This window comes from Bufo bufo, chromosome 5 (assembly GCF_905171765.1).
Source record: "Bufo bufo chromosome 5, aBufBuf1.1, whole genome shotgun sequence".
NCBI classification, from domain to species: domain Eukaryota; kingdom Metazoa; phylum Chordata; class Amphibia; order Anura; family Bufonidae; genus Bufo; species Bufo bufo.
In genome coordinates, this window is record NC_053393.1 from 382,302,216 (window position 1) to 382,325,229 (window position 23,014).

Consider the following 23,014-nt stretch of genomic DNA (forward strand, 5'->3'; position numbering starts at 1 on the left):
TGCTACCTGGTCCTCTGGTGGTCCCTTTTGTTTGGATCGACCACCAGAGGACACAGGTAGCTCAGTAAAGTAGCACCAAACACCACTACACTACACTACACCCCCCCTGTCACTTATTAACCCCTTATGAACCCCTGATCACCCCATATAGACTCCCTGATCACCCCCCTGTCATTGATCACCCCCCTGTAAGGCTCCATTTAGATGTCCGTATGATTTTTACGGATCCACTGATACATGGATCGGATCCGCAAAACGCATACGGACGTCTGAATGGAGCCTTACAGGGGGGTGATCAATGACGGGGGTGATCACCCCATATAGACTCCCTGATAACCCCCCTGTCATTGATCACCCCCCTGTAAGGCTGCATTCAGATGTCCGTATGTTTTTTACGGATCAACGGATACATGGATCGGATCCGCAAAACACATACAGGCCTCTGAATGGAGCCTTACAGGGGGGTGATCACCCCATATAGACTCCCCGATCACTTCCCTGTCATTGATCACCCCCTTGTAAGGCTCCATTCAGACGTCCGTATGATTTTTACGGATCCACTGATACATGGATCGGATCCGCAAAACACATACGGACATCTGAATGGAGCCTTATAGGGGGGTGATCAATGACAGGGGGTGATCACCCCATATAGACTCCCTGATCACCCCCCTGTCATTGATCACCCCCCTGTCATTGATCACCCCCCTGTAAGGCTGCATTCAGATGTCCGTATGATTTTTACGGATCCACTGATACATGGATCGGATCCGCAAAACACATACGGACGTCTGAATGGAGCCTTACAGGGGGGTGATCAATGACAGGGGGGTGATCACCCCATATAGACTCCCTGATCACCCCCCTGTCATTGATCAGCCCCCTGTCATTGATCACCCCCCTGTAAGGCTCCATTCAGACATTTTTTTGGCCCAAGTTAGCGGAAATTATTATTTTTTTTCTTACAAAGTCTCATATTCCACTAATTTGTGTCAAAAAATAAAATCTCACATGAACTCACCATACCCCTCACAGGATCCAAATGCGTAAAAATTTTTAGACATTTATATTCCAGACTTCTTCTCACGCTTTAGGGCCCCTAGAATGCCAGGGCAGTATAAATACCCCACATGTGACCCCATTTCGGAAAGAAGACACCCCAAGGTATTCCGTGAGGGGCATATTGAGTCCATGAAAGATTGAAATATTTGTCCCAAGTTAGCGGAAAGGGAGACTTTGTGAGAAAAAATAATAAAAATATCAATTTCTGCTAACTTGTGCCCAAAAAAAAAAAATTCTATGAACTCGCCATGCCCCTCATTGAATACCTTGGGGTGTCTTCTTTCCAAAATGGGGTCACATGTGGGGTATTTATACTGCCCTGGCATTCTAGGGGCCCTAAAGCGTGAGAAGAAGTCTGGGATCCAAATGTCTAAAAATGCCCTTATAAAAGGAATGTGGGCCCCTTTGCGCATCTAGGCTGCAAAAAAGTGTCAAACATCTGGTATCGCCGTACTCAGGAGAAGTTGGGAAATGTGTTTTGAGGTGTCATTTTACATATACCCATGCTGGGTGAGATAAATATCTTGGTCAAATCTTGGTATTTTGCCGAGATATTTCTCTCACCCAGCATGAGTATATGTAAAAATACACCCCAAAACACATTGCCCAACTTCTCCTGAATACGGCGATACCACATTTTTTGCAGCCTAGGTGGGCAAAGGGGCCCACATTCCAAAGAGCACCTTTCGGATTTCACAGGTCATTTACCTACTTACCACACATTAGGGCCCCTAGAATGCCAGGGCAGTATAACTACCCCACAAGTGGCCCCATTTTGGAAAGAAGACACCCCAAGGTATTCCGTGAAGGGCATGGCGAGTTCCTAGAATTTAATATTTTTTGTCACAAGTTAGCGGAAAATGATGATTTTTTATTATTTTTTTCCTTACAAAGTCTCATATTCCACTAACTTGTGACAAAAAATAAAAACTTCCATGAACTCACTATGCCCATCACGAAATACCTTGGGGTGTCTTCTTTCCAAAATGGGGTCACTTGTGGGGTAGTTATACTGCCCTGGCATTCTAGGGGCCGAATGCGTGAGAAGTGGTTTGAAATCAAAATCTGTAAAAAATGGCCGGTGAAATCCAAAAGGTGCTCTTTGGAATGTGGGCCCCTTTGCCCACCTAGGCTGCAAAAAAGTGTCACACATCTGGTATCCCTGTACTCAGGAGAAGTTGGGCAATGTGTTTTGGGGTGTCTTTTTACATATACCCATGCTGGGTGAGAGAAATATCTTGGCAAAAGACAACTTTTACCATTTTTTTTATACAAAGTTGGCATTTGACCAAGATATTTATCTCACCCAGCATGGGTATATGTAAAATGACACCCCAAAACACATTGCCCAACTTCTCCTGAGTACGGGGATACCAGATGTGTGACACTTTTTTGCAGCCTAGGTGGGCAACGGGGCCCACATTCCAAAGAGCACCTTTCGGATTTCACCGGCCATTTTTTACAGATTTTGATTTCAAACTACTTACCACACATTAGGGCCCCTAGAATTCCAGGGCAGTATAACTACCCCACAAGTGACCCCATTTTGGAAAGAAGACACCCCAAGGTATTTCGTGATGGGCATAGTGAGTTCATGGAAGTTTTTATTTTTTGTCACAAGTTAGTGGAATATGAGACTTTGTAAGGAAAAAAATAATAAAAAATCATCATTTTCCGCTAACTTGTGACAAAAAATAAAAAATTCTAGGAACTCGCCATGCCCCTCACGGAATACCTTGGGGTGTCTTCTTTCCAAAATGGGGTCACTTGTGGGGTAGTTATACTGACCTGGCATTCTAGGGGCCCAAATGTGTGGTAAGTAGTTTGAAATCAAAATCTGTAAAAAATGGCCGGTGAAATCCGAAAGGTGCTCTTTGGAATGTGGGCCCCTTTTCCCACCTAGGCTGCAAAAAAGTGTCACACATCTGGTATCCCCGTACTCAGGAGAAGTTGGGCAATGTGTTTTGGGGTGTCATTTTACATATACCCATGCTGGGTGAGATAAATATCTTGGTCAAATGCCAACTTTGTATAAAAAAAATGGGAAAAGTTGTCTTTTGCCAAGATATTTCTCTCACCCAGCATGGGTATATGTAAAATGACACCCCAAAACACATTGCCCAACTTCTCCTGAGTACGGAGATACCACATATGTGACCCTTTTTTTCAGCCTAGGTGGGCAAAGGGGCCCACATTCCAAAGAGCACCTTTCGGATTTCAACGGCCATTTTTTACAGATTTTTATTTTTTGTCACAAGTTAGTGGAATATGAGACTTTGTAAGAAAAAATAAATAAAAAGAAAAAATTCAGCATTTTCTGCTAACTTGTGACAAAAAATAAAAAGTTCTATGAACTCACTATGCCAATCAGCGAATACCTTAGGGTGTCTACTTTCCGAAATGGGGTCATTTGTGGGGTGTTTGTACTGTCTGGCCATTGTAGAACCTCAGGAAACATGACAGGTGCTCAGAAAATCAGAGCTGCTTCAAAAAGCGGAAATTCACATTTTTGTACCATAGTTTGTAAACGCTATAACTTTTACCCAAACCATTTTTTTTTTTACCCAAACATTTTTTTTTATCAAAGACATGTAGAACAATAAATTTAGAGAAAAATTTATATATATATGGATGTCGTTTTTTTTGCAAAATTTTACAACTGAAAGTGAAAAATGTCATTTTTTTGCAAAAAAATCGTTAAATTTCGATTAATAACAAAAAAAGTAAAAATGTCAGCAGCAATTAAATACCACCAAATGAAAGCTCTATTAGTGAGAAGAAAAGGAGGTAAAATTCATTTGGGTGGTAAGTTTCATGACCGAGCAATAAACGGTTAAAGTAGTGTAGGTCAGAAGTGTAAAAAGTGGCCTGGTCATTAAGGGTGTTTAAGCTAGGGGGGCTGAGGTGGTTAATAAACTTCTGGGTTGCTTTGGCTTTATGTTTTGGGTAATTGTCCATCTGTATTATGAAACGCCGACCAATCAGTTTGGCTGGATTTGAGCACACAGTATGTCTCTGAAAACCCCAGAATGTATCTGGCTGCTTTTGTCCTGTGTCACATCATCAATAGAGATGGCCCGAACTATCCGACGGCGAACAGTTCCCGGCGAACATAGCTTGTTCGCGTTCGCCTCTGCCGGGCGAACACATGCGATGTTCGGTTCGCCCCCTATACATCATCATTGAGCAAACTTTGACCCTGTACCTCACAGTCAGCAGACACATTCCAGCCAATCAGCAGCATACCCTCCCTCCCAGACCCTCCCACCTCCTGCACAGCATCCATTTTAGATTCATTCTGAAGCTGCAGTCTTAGTGAGAGGAGGGAGACTGTAACTGCTGCTGATTTAATTGGGAAATCGATAGCTAGGCTAGTGAATTCAGTGTCCACTCCAGTCCTGAAAGACTCATCTGATCTCTGCTGTAAGGACAGCGTCCTGACAGCACCCCAAAAAGCCCTTTTTAGGGCTGCAACATTAGTCTGCTTTTTTTTTTTCCTTTATATACATATTGCAGTTGCCTGGCCTGCCTGTGTGTGAGGAGCTGCAGGCCCACAGACTGTAGTGTGCCCACTGCCAGTGCTCACCCCTGTCATTCCGTGTGGCACAGGACTTTGCTTAAAAAAAGGCACTTAATTTTTACACTTTAATCTAAGGTTAGTTGCCTGCCAGTGTGTGTCAGGCTGACTTCCACTGACTGTAGTGTGCCCACTGCCAGTGCCCACCACTCATACCGGCTGGCACAGGACTTTGCATAAAAAAGGCATTTAATTTTTACACTTTAGTGTAATTTCAGCTGCTTGCCTGCTGCTAGTGTGTGTCAGGCCGACTTCAACTGACTGTAGTGTGCCCACTGCCAGTGCCCACCCCTGTCATCCCGTGTGGCACAGGACTTTGCTTAAAAAAAAGGCACTTCATTTTTACACTTTAATCTAAGGTTAGTTGCCTGCCAGTGTGTGTCAGGCCGACTTCAACTGACTGTAGTGTGCCCACTGCCAGTGCCCACCCCTGTCATCCCGAGTGGCACAGGACTTTGCTTAAAAAATAGGCACTTAATTTTTACACTTTAATCTAAGGTTAGTTGCCTGCCAGTGTGTGTCAGGCTGACTTCCACTGACTGTAGTGTGCCCACTGCCAGTGCCCACCACTCATACCGGCTGGCACAGGACTTTGCTTAAAAAAAAGGCACTTCATTTTTACACTTTAATCTAAGGTTAGTTGCCTGCCAGTGTGTGTCAGGCCGACTTCAACTGACTGTAGTGTGCCCACTGCCAGTGCCCACCCCTGTCATCCCGAGTGGCACAGGACTTTGCTTAAAAAATAGGCACTTAATTTTTACACTTTAATCTAAGGTTAGTTGCCTGCCAGTGTGTGTCAGGCTGACTTCCACTGACTGTAGTGTGCCCACTGCCAGTGCCCACCACTCATACCGGCTGGCACAGGACTTTGCTTAAAAAAGGCATTTAATTTTTACACTTTAATGTAATTTCAGCTGCTTGCCTGCTGCTAGTGTGTGTCAGGCCGACTTCAACTGACTGTAGTGTGCCCACTGCCAGTGCCCACCCCTGTCATACCGAGTGGCACAGGACTTTGCTTAAAAAATAGGCACTTAATTTTTACACTTTAATCTAAGGTTAGTTGCCTGCCAGTGTGTGTCAGGCTGACTTCCACTGACTGTAGTGTGCCCACTGCCAGTGCCCACCACTCATACCGGCTGGCACAGGACTTTGCATAAAAAAGGCATTTAATTTTTACACTTTAGTGTAATTTCAGCTGCTTGCCTGCTGCTAGTGTGTGTCAGGCCGACTTCAACTGACTGTAGTGTGCCCACTGCCAGTGCCCACCCCTGTCATCCCGTGTGGCACAGGACTTTGCTTAAAAAAAAGGCACTTCATTTTTACACTTTAATCTAAGGTTAGTTGCCTGCCAGTGTGTGTCAGGCCGACTTCAACTGACTGTAGTGTGCCCACTGCCAGTGCCCACCCCTGTCATCCCGAGTGGCACAGGACTTTGCTTAAAAAATAGGCACTTAATTTTTACACTTTAATCTAAGGTTAGTTGCCTGCCAGTGTGTGTCAGGCTGACTTCCACTGACTGTAGTGTGCCCACTGCCAGTGCCCACCACTCATACCGGCTGGCACAGGACTTTGCTTAAAAAAGGCATTTAATTTTTACACTTTAATGTAATTTCAGCTGCTTGCCTGCTGCTAGTGTGTGTCAGGCCGACTTCAACTGACTGTAGTGTGCCCACTGCCAGTGCCCACCCCTGTCATACCGAGTGGCACAGGACTTTGCTTAAAAAATAGGCACTTAATTTTTACACTTTAATCTAAGGTTAGTTGCCTGCCAGTGTGTGTCAGGCTGACTTCCACTGACTGTAGTGTGCCCACTGCCAGTGCCCACCCCTGTCATACCGAGTGGCACAGGACTTTGCTTAAAAAATAGGCACTTAATTTTTACACTTTAATCTAAGGTTAGTTGCCTGCCAGTGTGTGTCAGGCTGACTTCCACTGACTGTAGTGTGCCCACTGCCAGTGCCCACCACTCATACCGGCTGGCACAGGACTTTGCTTAAAAAAGGCATTTAATTTTTACACTTTAATGTAATTTCAGCTGCTTGCCTGCTGCTAGTGTGTGTCAGGCCGACTTCAACTGACTGTAGTGTGCCCACTGCCAGTGCCCACCCCTGTCATACCGAGTGGCACAGGACTTTGCTTAAAAAATAGGCACTTAATTTTTACACTTTAATCTAAGGTTAGTTGCCTGCCAGTGTGTGTCAGGCTGACTTCCACTGACTGTAGTGTGCCCACTGCCAGTGCCCACCACTCATACCGGCTGGCACAGGACTTTGCATAAAAAAGGCATTTAATTTTTACACTTTAGTGTAATTTCAGCTGCTTGCCTGCTGCTAGTGTGTGTCAGGCCGACTTCAACTGACTGTAGTGTGCCCACTGCCAGTGCCAACCACTGATACCGGGTGGCACAGTAGCTTGCCGATAAATAAGGCATTTAATTTTTAGACAGTAGTCTAAATTCAGTTGCTTGCCTGCTGCCAGTGTGTGTCAGGCCCGCTTCCACTGACTGTAGTGTGCCCACTGCCAGTGCCAACCACTGATACCGGGTGGCACAGTAGCTTGCCGATAAATAAGGCATTTAATTTTTAGACAGTAGTCTAAATTCAGTTGCTTGCCTGCTGCCAGTGTGTGTCAGGCCCTCTTCCACTGACTGTAGTGTGCCCACTGCCAGTGCCAACCACTCATACCGGCTGGCCCAGTAGCTTGCCGATAAATAAGGCATTTAATTTTTACACTGTAGTGTAATTTCAGTTGCTTGCCTGCTGCCAGTGTGTGTCAGGCCCGCTTCTACTGACTGTAGTGTGCCCACTGCCAGTGCCAACCACTGATACCATCTCCCCGTTCGAAAAATCTATTCAATAAATGGCACCCAGATTGGGGACGTTAGAGGGATTAAACTGATGAGAATAGTACTACAGAAAATACCACTCATATCGGGTGTGACAGTAAATTGCACGGCGCAGACGCAGTCACCGTGGATAAAAACAAAGGGGAGGGAGCCAGCGTTTTTTTAACCATCTCCCCGTTCGAAAAATCAATTCAATTGACCTTTCGGGGACCCTTGGTGTTGTACGTGGCTGGGTGGAGGAAGAAACCTTCAATGACATCACCGGGACGTGGCTAGCTTGGTATCCAACCTTGTGCAAATGGGGAGTTTGCGGTTGTGCAAATGAACTGTTTGCGGTGCATTAAAAGGGGAGTTTGGTCTGTCAATGTCTGTGATGCGGGCGTAACCCTTACACTACCTGATCGATACAACATCATACCTGATCGTATACACACACTGGATGTTTTAAAGCACGTTATTCCAAACAATTTAGGAATGTTAGTTGATTTATGCCCTTTATGGATTAAAACCCGACTCTGCGTCCACTACGTAATTTTCCATGGGAGTTTTGCCATAGATCCCCCTCCGGCATGCCACAGTCCAGGTGTTAGACCCCTTGAAACAACTTTCTCATCACTATTGTGGCCAGAAAGAGTCCCTGTGGGTTTTAAAATTCGCCTGTCTATTGAAGTCTATGGCGGTTCGCCCGGTTCGCCAGTTCGCGAACATTTGCGGAAGTTCTCGTTCGCTGTTCGCGAACTGAAAATTTTATGTTCGCGACATCACTAATCATCAATAAACACTAGGGACCCAGTGCCACTGGCAGCCATGCATGCCCAAGCCATCACACTGCCTCCGCGGTGTTTTACAGATCATGTGGTATGCTTTGGATCATGAGCTGTACAATGCCTTTGCCATACTTTTTTCTTTCCATCATTCTGGTAGAGGTTGATCTTGGTCTCATCTGTCCAAAGCAGTGATGAGCGATATTTCACGAATATTTAGGCAAATATTTGTCATATATTTTCAAATTCGAGAATTTGTGATCTCCAATCATTATTTTCTTGATTGCGAAAATCGGCAATAGGAAAATTTGCAATAATATTTGCGATACGAAAATTAGCGATCAACACTGCTCCTAAAGTCAAAGATATTGCAGCCTTCTCATTGGCCCACAAGCAAGAAGCAGTGAGGGATCATGGGTACTAATGAAAAAAAATCTAGAATATTCGCGATTACGAAGATATAGCACTATATTCTAGATATTCGCAAATTCTCGAAGTGCCAATATTCGCGATAAAAATTTGCGATTAGAATATTTGCGATCAACACTAGTCCAAAGAATGTTCTTCCAGACGTGTACTGGTTTTTTAAGATGTTTTTTAACCAAGTCTAATCTAGCCTTCTTTTTCTTGAGGCTTATGATTGGCTTGTACCGTGCAGTGAACCCTCAGTATTTCCTTTCATGCAGTCTTCTCTTTATGGTAGATTTGGATATTGATACGCCTATATCCTGGAGAGTGTTGTTCACTTGGTTGGCTGTTGTGAATGGGTTTCTTCTCACCATGTTAATTATTCTGCAATCATCCACCACTGTTGTCTTCTGTGGGCGTCCAGGTCTTTTTGCATTGTTGAGGTCAACAGTGCTTTCTTTCTTTCTCAGGATGGACCAAACTGTAGATTTTGCCACTCCTAATAGTGTAGCAATTTCTCGGATTGTTTTTTTCTGTTTTCGCAGATGAAGGATGGCTTGTTTCACCTGCATGGAGCTCTTTGATCGCATGTTTACTTCTCAGCAAAATCTTAAAAATGCAAGCACCGCCCCTCAAATCAACTCCAGGCCTTTTATGTGCTTAATTGAGAATGAAATAATGAAGGAATTGCCCACACCTGCCCATGAAACAGCCTTTGAGTCAATTGTCCAATTACTTTTGGCCCCTTTAAAAACAGGGTGCCACATGTAAAGGAGCTGAAACTCCTTAACCCTTCATCCAATTTTAATGTGGATACCCTCAAATGAAAGCTAAAAGTCTGGACTTTATGTCCATTTCCATTATATAACTATAACTTGGATATGTTTTAGTAAACTGGTAAAAAAAAAACTAAATTTGTGTCACTGTCCAAATATATATAGAACTAACTGTACCATTCGAATGAGGATTACACTGCAGATAAACCCTTCCCTGTACAGCAGTGGTGTAAACTGACGGTACTTTGTTCTCCCATTGAGAACTTTTATCTCAGGGATTACTGCTACAGCAGGCCAATATTGTTTTATTTAATTTTAATACTACAGTACAGACAAAATAAAAAAAAAATGCCAAGAATTATAATAAAATGTTTTCTATGAATATCGAGTTTAACTAAAATACAAACCGGATTCCAAAAAAGTTGGGACACTAAACAAATTGTGAATAAAAACTGAATGCAATGATGTGGAGATGGCAAATGTCAATATTTTATTTGTAATAGAACATAGATGACAGATCAAACGTTTAATCCGAGTAAATGTATCATTTTAAAGGAAAAATACGTTGATTCCAATTTTCACGGTGTCAACAAATCCCCAAAAAGTTGGGGCAAGTAGCAATAAGAGGCTGGAAAAAGTAAATTTGAGCATAACGAAGAGCTGGAAGACCAATTAACACTAATTAGGTCAATTGGCAACATGATTGGGTATAAAAAGAGCTTCTCAGAGTGGCAGTGTCTCTCAGAAGCCAAGATGGGTAGAGGATCACCAATTCCCACAATGTTGCGCAGAAAGATAGTGAAGCAATATCAGAAAGGTGTTACCCAGCGAAAAATTGCAAAGACTTTGCATCTATCATCATCAACTGTGCATAACATCATCCGAAGATTCAGAGAATCTGGAACAATCTCTGTGCGTAAGGGTCAAGGCCGTAAAACCATACTGGATGCCCGTGATCTCCGGGCCCTTAAATGACACTGCACCACAAACAGGAATGCTACTGTAAAGGAAATCACAGAATGGGCTCAGGAATACTTCCAGAAACCATTGTCAGTGAACACAATCCACCGTGCCATCCGCCGTTGCCAGCTGAAACTCTACAGTGCAAAGAAGAAGCCATTTCTAAGCAAGATCCACAAGCTCAGGCGTTTTCACTGGGCCAGGGATCATTTAAGATGGAGTGTGGCAAAATGGAAGACTGTTCTGTGGTCAGACGAGTCACGATTCGAAGTTCTTTTTGGAAATCTGGGACGCCATGTCATCCGGACCAAAGAGGACAAGGACAACCCAAGTTGTTATCAACGCTCAGTTCAGAAGCCTGCATCTCTGATGGTATGGGGTTGCATGAGTGCGTGTGGCATGGGCAGCTTGCATGTCTGGAAAGGCACCATCAATGCAGAAAAATATATTCAGGTTCTAGAACAACATATGCTCCCATCCAGACGTCATCTCTTTCAGGGAAGACCCTGCATTTTTCAACAAGATAATGCCAGACCACATTCTGCATCAATCACAACATCATGGCTGCGTAGGAGAAGGATCCGGGTACTGAAATGGCCAGTCTGCAGTCCAGATCTTTTACCTATAGAGAACATTTGGCGCATCATAAAGAGGAAGGTGCAACAAAGAAGGCCCAAGACGATTGAACAGTTAGAGGCCTGTATTAGACAAGAATGGGAGAGCATTCCTATTTCTAAACTTGAGAAACTGGTCTCCTCGGTCCCCAGACATCTGTTGAGTGTTGTAAGAAGAAGGGGAGATGCCACACAGTGGTGAAAATGGCCTTGTCCCAACTTTTTTGGGATTTGTTGACACCATGAAATTCTGATTCAACATATTTTTCCCTTAAAATGGTACATTTTCTCAGTTTAAACTTTTGTTCCGTGATTTATGTTCTATTCTGAATAAAATATTAGAAGGTGGCACCTCCACATCATTGCATTCAGTTTTTATTCACGATTTGTATAGTGTCCCAACTTTTTTGGAATCCGGTTTGTATCTCTTTCTGATAGAAGTGTCCCTTTAATGCCATAAAACACACATAGAAAATACCTACCAGTTTTTCAATGCTTCATGTTATCCAATAATGTTTTGTGTTGTTTTTTTTTTTTTCTGATAAGAGTCAGAAAACAACCCCAGGTCAGACTTACCTCTGGCCATGTGCTAGTATGGAGAATGCTGCACTAATAATAACTGACATACCACTTGCCAGTATCAATATTATCCCCTCAGTGCATGTGAATGTTTCCTTATAAAAGATAAAATTCAAAAGTATTTTTTATAGCAAGATATTTTTGACAAATAAGGTACACATCACATAACCATGCTTTTATACAGTATGTATTGCCCTCTGTCTTGATGTATGAGCATCATGTAAACTGGGAAAATGTAATTTTCCTGTAATCTGCCATATCATTTCCCTCCGATTATGCCCAAGTGCTTAGTGCTGCAGAACCATTTTATATCGACAGTAGGCAACAAGACAGCAACGTGAATTCACATTGCTTCTAGAGTCTAAAAACTTGCCAAACTGGTGACACAAGAGTGCACTATTTAGACAGGTAAAACAGCGCGCCTTTAATGTAACATTAAGGTAGACAAGTCACCAGAATGCAGTGTGAGTGACACAAACCCATTAATCAAAATGTCTGGCTGATTTAAGAACATTGTGTGCGTTATATTCTGTAGGGTGCCACCTCGCATGTTGCCCTTTAGCTGCTGTTGAGGATTAGCATCTGTATAGGTCACATAGCTTTAAATAATCTCAGCTCTGTCAGTTTTCATATACGAAGCTAAATTTACACCATGAATTAAGTAAGCTATTATGCTGTAAATGTGCGGTTTGATTCTATAACAGGTGCATGATACAGAAAACGTAGCAACTCTGTAAAGTGAATGTCTTCCTATGCCACAGCTCACCGCCTGTGAACTAGATGGAAAACCTGCATACACAATGTTATATCTTAGACCATTTACTGTCATTCCCTTAAGCCATCCTGTTTACTTACCAGCTTATATATGATATTGAACAAATTCCCAAGAGGGCAAGTCCCTTTCTCTTCGGAGGATAGCGATGTGGAGATGTTAGAATTTCTAAGACTGCGATAGGAAACACAGCCGTGTGCTGAAAAACAAACACATTTATGTTGCATCAGATGAACTGATACTTTGTTACCTATTTCAGCTAATACACTGATCATTTATGTATTATGCTCACTTATATAGCGCTAACATATTCCACAGCGCTTTATTAACATTATCATCAACCTGTCCCCAACGGGGCTCACGATCTAAGTTCCCTATCAGTATGTCTTTGGAGTGTGGGAGGAAACCGGAGTACCCGGAGGAAACCTATACAGACACGGGAAAAACATACAAACTCCCTTCAGATGTTGTCTGCGCATGACATACTCACCTTACGGTTCTATCTCAAGTCCCGTTCTAATGGTACAAGGTCCCATACCAGTCACCATTTCCTCTTGATCCATTAATGATGACCAGACATGGACATCACTGGCCAGGACCATGACCTCAGTGGTGTTGCTACTGAGAGTGATTGGTTTCAGTGGTCATGCTGCCTGCCCGCTGGACCCCATTGACTATAATGGGGTCCGGCAGAGATTCGGCCACTACCTGGCAAATATGCTGGGAATCAGTTGGACAAAAAACGCTGCATGCAATTGTTTTTGTCTGGACGATTCGGCCGAAACAGCCTGTCGGAGATGACAGCCGCGGGTGTAAGACTAGCCTAAGCCGTTTTTATTTTTTTATTACACAGCTAGACCTTTAAAGTTACACAATGATGACACTAGAAATAATGATGGAAAATATTTTTATAGTTTTCAATTGTTATAGGAGAACACAGATTCTGGAAAGAGATTTTCTCTTGAAGACAACTTTTTCTCTAATTGCAGCCACCCCAGCAATAAGTCACTATGAATCTGTTCCTAAAACCCCCAGCAATCAACTGTTCTCGCCAGAGGAAGGAGTAGTCTTACATACCAGCCATGTAAATGTATCACATAGAAGAATCAAGTCTGCCTGAACAGGAACTACTTTTCTCTCGGCTCACCTTTCTCACAGTGTGGACGCAAGCCTTCCTACTGAGCACTGATAACCTAATCCTCTTACCTTTGTTTCCCACAGTGGCACCAGTTTGATAAAGGCCTAATTTGGCTGAAACGTAACACCAGCTGTAGATTCAATAAAACTACACAAATGATCAAATCTACGTTTATTCGTGATATTTCTGGAGTTTCTTCTTACATTTTCTCTCAGCTTTGGTGAATAAAAGAAGGCCGTAAGTGTAGAAACACTGAAGCCATGTCCCTTGTCAGGCAAGGAATAAAAAAGTTAGAAAATGCATGTAAAGCAGTGATAAATGCAGTGCAAATCATGTATTTTGGTGCAAATTGCACCAAAAAAGACCACGTTTTTAATTGTAAATTTGGCCTAGTATGTCAAAAACCATGAAGTCTGTAGTATGCAGGGGTGGGCTGGGAACTTAAAGTGGCCCTGGAAAAAAAACTAAAAGTGGCCCCATGTTGAAGGTGGGTCAACACAAGTAGACAGGGACAACATAAGTAGACTTGGCCTGCAATACTGTACTACAACACTAAATACCACCCCAGCAGAACCAAATACAACAGTACAGCACAAAATACTGCCCCAGCAAAACAAAATACCACAGTGCAACACAAAATACCACCCCAGCAGAAGCAAATACTACAGTGCAACACAAAATACCACCCCAGCAGAAGCAAATACTACAGTGCAGCACAATATACTTCCCCAGCAAAATACCACTCCAGCAAAACCAAATATCACAGTGCAGTACAAAATACTGCCCCAGCAGAACCAAATTCCACAGTGCAGCACAAAATACCGCTCCAGCAGAAGCAAATACCACAGTATAGCAGAAAATACTGCCCCAGCAGAACCAAATACCACAGTACAGGACAAAATACCGCCCCAGCAGAAGCAAATACTACAGTGCAGCACAATTTACTTCCCCAGCAAAATCCACAGTACAGCACAAAATACCGCTCCAGCAGAACCAAATATCACAGTGCAGTACAAAATACTGCCCCAGCAGAACCAAATACCACAGTGCAGCACAAACTGCTGCACCTAGACACATTATGAAACTGTCTCATCATCCTGAGGATGGCAATACAGTTGAATTCAGGGGGTGCCTGATGCTCCTACATTAATTAATGCTGAAAGCATCAAATCTTTATGTACCCGGCTGGCGGCCATGAGGTGGGCTCAGGAGTCCCCCTGGGCATCAGCCCACAGGAAAATTCCCCTGTAGGGTCTATGGCCAGTCCACCGCTGAGTTTGTGACAAAAATGATAGTGAGACTTGTGTATATTACAGTCACTGATATAAGTACACCCACACCAATTCTAAAGCCACTTTATAATCTTTGGGATAGGCCATTTCAGTTTGTTACTGCTGCTAGCCATAGTTTATACAGATAATTGAGTGGATGCTGAACTTGGCTCACCAGCTCCATGCAGTAACACTCTGCTCTGACAGGCACAAAAGAGGGTCAGTGTCTGCTAATACTGATGTGTGGGCATTTCTTTAATACACATTCTACTCCCTGTATATACAGTTTCTAGTGTTGATCGAGCACCAAAGTGCTCGTGTAGAACACTTTGCGATGCTCGGGTAATCTACCGAGCACCTGAGCACAATGGAAGTCAATAGGAGAACCCCAAGCACCCGCTGCTCTAAAGAGGGGAGGGTGTCAGGACTCTAGTTCAGCTTAGGAGTCCCTGCTCTGACTCCATATATAGCTATGTTCATATATGGAGTCAGTGCTTGGGGATACCCCAGTGTATTTAAATCTAATTCAGCCTATATTTCAGAAAAGTTTCTGCCAGGATTCAAACTCACAACCTTTTACATTAGAGGCGAGGCACTTAACCACTCAGCTATAATAGCTGCATAGCAAGTTACTTTAAAAAAATAAAAATAAATATCTATATATATATATATATATATACAGTCGTGGCCAAAAGTTTTGAGAATGACAAAAATATTAGTTTTCACAAAGTTTGCTGCTAAACTGCTTTTAGATCTTTGTTTCAGTTGTTTCTGTGATGTAGTGAAATATAATTACACGCACTTCATATGTTTCAAAGGCTTTTATGAATGCCTGAAAAAGTTTGTGACAGGATTTGAACTCACAGCTTCTGCATCTCAGCCCAGAACTTTAACCACTACACTATATAACTGCATAGCCAGTCGCACACAAAAAATAAAATAAATAAATAAAAATGAGACTTCTATTGTATAGGTCTCAGTAGAAGTACAGTACAGTAGAAGTCTCATATTATTATTATTATTTTTTTAAGTAACTGGCTATGCAGCTATTATAGCTGAGTGGTTAAGTTAAGTGCCTTGCCTCTAATGTAAAAGGTCGTGAGTTTGAATCCCGGCAGAAACATTTCTGAAATATAGGCTGAATTAGATTTAAATACACTGGGGTGTCCCCAAGCACTGACTCCATATATGGACATATCTATAAATGGAGTCAGAGCAGGGACTCCTAAGCCGCGGACTTACACTGAGGGATTCCCTCACTGTACAGCGATCTTCTGCATAGAAATAGAGGCTAAATTAGATTTATATACACTGACTCGGGCATCGCGCTCGAGCACACGCTGTGTTCGGCCGAACTTTGCGATGTGACGAGCATAGCGATGCTCGAGCCGAACTGGTGTTCAGCCGAGCATGCTCGCTCAACACTAACAGTTTCTACTACATACACTGCACATTCATCATTACCAGTCTGTTTTGTAACTATACTAGGTTAGTAGGAACATACCGTACAGTAAAGTCTTAAAGTATCATGCATGCTCACAGTAAAATGTCATTAATATACACTACTCACAAAAAGTTAGGGATATTTGGCTTTTGGGTAAAATTTATGGAAAACGTAAAAAGTTCCCGCTACAGTGATATTATATCTTGAAAGTATGGCATTTATGTAAAAGCATGCAGTGGTGATTTCCTCATCTCAAACAATTTATTGAAACAAAAGCCAACATCAGTAGTGGGTGTACCCCCCCCCCCCCCCAAAAAAAAATAATGTTTCAATAACTTGTCATGTAGCCTCCAGCATCAATTACAGCTTGACAACAACGTCTTATGCTGTTCACAAGTTGACTTATTGTCTGCTAAGGCATGGCATCCCACTCAGGTCATTGAGGTTCTGGGGTACAGAGTTACAAGCCTCTACATGACCACTCAGCTGATTCCATATGTTTTCAATGGGATTCAGGTTTAGAGAAAGTGCCGGCCACTCCATTTGAGGCACCCCAGTCTCCAGCAGCCATTCCCTAATGATGTAATAAGAATTTGAGGCACTCAGTCCGTAGGTTATGCAATTCAAATAATTTTTTTATTAATATTATTTTTCATGTTTTCTGCACCATCCATATGCCCGTGAAAATAAGGAATGACAGATTATTTCTGACCAGACGTTTCGGTCACGGTGGACCTTCATCAGTGGTCATGTTATCTGTATGCTGGGTAAATGTTTGCCTGGGCGCTGGATGCAGTTCGGTTCCCCATTTCTCTATAGATTCCCTAATGATGTGACCTTGATGAGATGGTGCATTGTCATCCATAAAGATAAAACTAGGCCTGTGTTGTTCATGCAGAGGCACAATGACTGGATTATTGATGTTATTCAAGTAGTATTGACTTGTCAGTGTCACAAAGTGTAGGGCAGTTCTGTATTGACTAGACACACCTGTCCACACTATAACACCACCACCACCAAAGGCTCGTTTGGTGACAACAGTGCCTGATGCATAGCTCTCTCCTTGACGTCTCCAACATCATTGGCAGCCATAATTTCTGCTCAGCGTGAATCGACTTTTATCAGTGAACAGCCCTAAGGCCCAATGGTCCCTCATCCAGCATAGATGCTCCTTGACCAGGGGCGTAGCTATAGGGGGTGCAGAGGTAGCAGTCTCCCAGGAGCCTGAAGGGGCCCAAAAACCCTTGTGCCACATAAGAAGACATTGGCATTATAGAAACTGCATACAGGTCAAGTTACACCTCTGGCTGAAGGGAAGGGGTTAGGTCAAGAATTTGGCATGAGGGGTGCCGTTTCAATTTTTGTCTCAGGCAGCACAAAGGCTATGTGCTTCCCTACCCCTGGCCACAAATCACTGAAGGAAGGGGGGGCTTAAGCTGAACTCTTGCACCAGGGCCCATTAGTATTTAGCTACGCTCCTGTTCCTGGCCCATGCAAGGCGATGACGCCTGTGGTCAGATACCCTTGCAGGACGTCTAGCATGCAGACCACACTGATGTAAATGGATTTGAATGGTCTGATGTGACACTTGGGTGGCTCTCTCCTCCTTTAAATGTTGGTGGATTTGTGTGGCATTCATCAGGGCATTATTCACAATGAGGCGGTCATCAGTCTGGGATGTGGCCAAAGGATGTCCACTTATATGCTTTTTTGTTTCAGTCTCTCTGTATCTTTGTTGCAACCTGCTCTCTAAGCTCAGTGGCCACTTCCATCTGAAAACATCCTGCTTAAATCCTTGCATTGGCGAGGTACTATTGATGAATTGTTAGGCGTTCTCTTGGTCTCATGATGTCAAAATTTGAACAGCATGATGAGGTGGACTGTTAAAATACCAATTCTATTTGAACCAGGAAAGTTATTGGGTGATTCAGCTGTTGTGAATTTCGCCATTAAGCTCCTTGTTAGAGAACAGCAAGTTGTACAAAAAGTACTGAAACATTGAACAGTTGGACACGTGCATTCAAAAGTTTAGAGAAGGTCACATTATGTTCACCTGTAAAGGTTAGAGTGCATTTTAGGATCATCCTAAAATTGCAACCCACAAGCCCAATATACCAAATTTTTTGTGAGTAGTGTATTTCAGTTTGCTTCTAAGAACTAAAAAATATGCAAGGAAATAAAGTATGCCTAAAAATAGAACAAAGTACAAATATGTGCAGCATTATGGCAAGCAATGACGGGCACTCTGTGATGGGTATCAGGGACAGAGTGGCCACCTGGTAGGACAATACAGGGATGTATAAGGGCATGCCTATTGAATATATCCACCTCTCTCCTTTCCCCAGGCTCTAGGGGCGACATCTGGATAAAATGAAGGAACATCCTACAGCATCTCCAGAGGTGGTACGAGCACCAAAAGTTGTTTTCCCTACCACCTGGATGCCACCTTGCATTTTTAATATTGCAACACTGTATAATTGTTTGTTGTGTACCCCAGGGTTTCCCCAGGGTGAGTCCCACACCGTTTCATCAGACTTTGGTATTGGGCACTTATTATTACATTCATATGTTATTTATCATCACTAATTATGTATTTTATCAATTAAACACGAGATCACACACACATTATTTATTTTCATATGTGTTAATATAATTATGGATCAATTAAATTTTACTTACACAATTATGTATTTCTATTGATTTTCTGCACTCTGTACACTTTGTAATTCACTTATTTTATGGAATCATATCTATTAGTGATTGATTATTTGCACATGCACTTTATGTTTAAATATGTTGAACACATGCTTACAAGTTGCTTGAGAATGGCTCTAGTGTTTGAGCCGAAACGTCGCATCCACATGGGTGAATACATTTCCTCTTATTTTTACTTGATGAGAAAGCTGCTGATTTTTTCTTTTGTGTATTTGGACGATAATCCTAGTCCAGTTTGGCTTGCACCTCTGCTATTATTTTTTCCATGTTTATCCAGCGTTGCCATTTTCCATTTTAGATAGATAGAGCTTTGAAAAAGTATTCATACCCCTTGAACTTTTCCACATTTTTTCACATTTCACCCACAAACCTAAATGTATTTTATTGGGATAATACATGGTTTTCAAAAATGTTTAATAAATAATAATTTGAAAAGTGTGGTGTGCATTTATATTTAGCCCCCCTGAGTCAATACCTTGTAGAACCACCTTTCAGTGCAATTACAGCTGCAAGTCTTTTGCGGTATGTATCTACCAGCTTTGCACATCTAGAAGGTTTTGCCCATTCTTCTTTGCAAAATAGCTCAATCTCAGTCAGTTTGGATGGAGAGCATCTGTGAACAGCAAATTCAAGTCTTGCCACAGATTTTCAATGGAATTTAGGTCTGGACTCTGACTGGGCCATTCTAACACATGAATACTGTTTGATCTAAACCAATCCATTGTAGTTGGACGGCCATGGCTTGGTAGGTTTGTCTGATTCAACAGTGCTCCGTGAGATGTTCAGAGCTTGGGATATTTTTTTTATAACCTAACCCTGCTTTACACTTCTCCACAACTTTATCCATGACCTGTATGGTGTGTTCCTTGCTTTTCATGATGCTGTTTGATCACTTATGTTCTCTAAAAAACCTCTGAGGCCTTCACAGAACAGCTGTAGTTATACAGAGAATACATTACACACAGGTGGACTCTATTTACTAATTAGGTGATTTCTGAAGGAAATTGTTCACACTGGAATTTATTTCGGGGTATCACAGTAAAGGTGGCTAAATACAAACGCACAACACACTTTTTAGATTTTTATTTATTTTCTGTTCACTTCACACATACTTGCTACTTTGTGTTGGTCTATCACATAAAATTCCAATAAAATATACTTAAGTTTGTGAGTGTAACGTGAAAAAATATGGAAAAGTTCAATGGGTATGAATACTTTTTCAATTCACTATATATATATATATATATATATATATTATATATACACTGCCTGTCCAAAAAAAAAGTCGCCACCAAAAAAAAAAGGTCACACACTAATATTTTGTTGGACCGCCTTTAGCTTTGATTACGATACGCATACGCTGTGGCATTGTTTCGATAAGCTTCTGCAATGTCACAAGATTTATTTACGTCCAGTGTTGCATTCATTTTTCACCAAGATCTTGCATTGATGATGGTAGAGTCTGACTGCTGCGCAAAGCCTTCTCCAGCACATCCCAAAGATTCTCAATGGGGTTAAGGTCTGGACTCTTTGGTGGCCAATCCATGTGTGAAAAGGATGTCTCATTCTCCCTGAACCACTCTTTCACAATTTGAACCCGATGAATCCTGGCATTGTCATCTTGGAATATGCCCGTGCCATCAGGGAAGAAAAAATCCATTGATGGAATAACCTGGTCATTCAGTATGTTCAGGTAGTCAGCTGACCTCATTCTTGGAGCACATACTGTTGCTGAACCTATCAGACCTGACCAACTGCAGCAACCCCAGATCATAGCACTGCCCCCACAGGCTTGTACAGTAGGCACTAGGCATGATGAGTGTATCACTTCATCTGCCTCTCTTCTTACCCTGATGCACCCATCACTCTGGAACAGGGTAAATCTGGACTCATCAGACCACATGACCTTCTTCCATTGCTCCAGAGTCCAATCTTTATGCTCCCTAGCAAATTGAAGCCTTTTTTTCTGGTTTGCCTCACTGATCAGTGGTTTTCTTAAGGCTACACAGCTGTTCAGTCCCAATCCCGTGAGTTCCCTTTGCATTGTGCGTGTGGAAATGCTCTTACTTTCACCATTAAACATAGCCCCGAGTTCTACTGTTGTTTTTCTCTGATTTGATTTCACCAAACGTTTAAGTGATCGCTGATGACGATCATTCAGGAATACAATGGGTCCCCACTATCCTTCCAGTGTTTAATAATGCGTTGGACAGTTCTTAACCCAATTTTAGTAGTTTCTGCAATCTCCTTAGATGTTTTCTCTGCTTAATGCATGCCAATGATTTGACCCTTCTCAAACAGACTAGCATCTTTTCCACGACCACGAGATGTGTCTTTCGACATGGTTGTTTAAGAAATGAGAAGCAACTCATTGCACCAGTTGGGATTAAATAACTTGTTGCCAGCTGAAAGATAATCGCCCATGCAGTAATTATCCAATAGGAGGCTCATAACTATTTGCTTAGTTAAATGCAGGTGGCGACTTTTTTTTTTGGACAGGCAGCGTATATATCTATAGATATATAGAGAGAGAGAGAGACAGAGAGAGAAAAAGATTCCGTAAATCTTGTAATTTATACATTTAAACCTTTGCTCTTCCTGACTTTAGTTGTACAAGGGGAGGTGTTATCAGTGATTGATAGAATTATCTGTGTGTATACTCATAACACCTCCCTCCCCTGTGAACAATGAAATCAGAAATACCAGAGGGATAAATGTATAACCTACATGTTTTACAGACTCTTTTACTACAAAACTATATATCAATCTGCTCTTCTCCTCCTGCTCTATAACAGACTGCCTGCAGATTGCACTGCATTTCCTGGTGACAGGACATCTTTAAAGGGGTTATCCCATGACTAAAGTAAAAAATGAAAATCAGACATAATATAGTACATGACAATTAGAGATGAGCGAATTTCCTATTTTGAAATTCGTTCACACTTTGGCGGTAAAAGCAGAAATGCGTTACAGATTCCGTTACAACGGACCGTAACGCAATTCTATGACGGAATGCATAACGGAATGTCTTTAGAGGCATTCCGTTATTCATTCTGTCGTAATAGAAGTCTATGGTCTGCAAAACGGATCCGTTCCGTTTCCGTTATGCAGGCGAGTCCTCTCCTGCATAACGGAAACGGAAAGCTGGCAGCTCAAATGGAGTGTCCTTTCTGCTGTAGCTCAGGGGCGTGTCCATTCTGCTGCAGCTCTCTCCCTATCAAAGCTCAGGAGGCAGTTAAAAGATGAAACTGAGCATGTGCGGCCACCTCAGTGAGTCAGACAAAGAAATAATAAGAAAAAAAAAACAGCAGGTGGCACTATACAGATACATTTTATTGAATACCTCACTGTCTATGCTAAATAATTTTTACTTATATGCAATTACAAAAGCATTCAGATCTATGTGCTGGTTTAAAATTGTAGAATATTTTTCGTTGGACAACCACCTTAAGTATTGATTCATGAACGGAGACCTAATACTGGCACAGTGGAAAGCAATGTGACTAAACAGTCAGGAAATCCCCAGTTACTTGCAACAGCTATTACAGTGCAGCTAAGAACACAAGAACATACATGGCCACCCAGGTATGGACTTTATCTAAAATATCTATCAATCTGCATCAGAACAAATACATATCTTTTTGTTCCCACATTAGTTTAATTACCGTAACTTAAATGGTATGTCCTCATAATTTTACAGTTTATAAGCTATAGCTATAATAAGCTTATAAGCTAGCTATCATAAAAATAAGTAATTTTGTAATTAGTTAGTCCAGCCTAGATGTGGTGACATCTGGGCCAGTGTTTAAAATAAAAACACCAGATTTACTAATCAAATAGAACCAGAATTCTAGAGTGCTGGTTCATATGCCATGCGCCACATTTATTATCAAGTGTTTTAGTGCATGCACAATTTATTTTGTCTGGCTGAGAGCTGGCATTTATGCCGGAAACCACCAGGATCAAAGTTGTATATAGTATATAGGGTGCATTGGTTAAAATGTGACATTGTGCACGAGAATTTTGGCAGAAACGTTTTGGTGTAAAGTAAGCCTACTAGTAGGTGTTGTTAACTTGACTAGTGTAAGT

General features: G+C 42.1%; 1 protein-coding gene across 1 annotated transcript in view; it reads right to left on the reverse strand.

Moving 5' to 3' along the window:
* Positions 1–23,014, reverse strand: part of LOC121002102 (androgen dependent TFPI regulating protein) — a 91,408-nt gene that overhangs the window by 25,947 nt on the left and 42,447 nt on the right. The window contains exon 4 of the mRNA XM_040433408.1: positions 12,441–12,556. Within this exon, the coding sequence (XP_040289342.1) occupies positions 12,441–12,556 (116 nt within the window). The remainder of the gene's footprint in view (positions 1–12,440; positions 12,557–23,014) is intronic.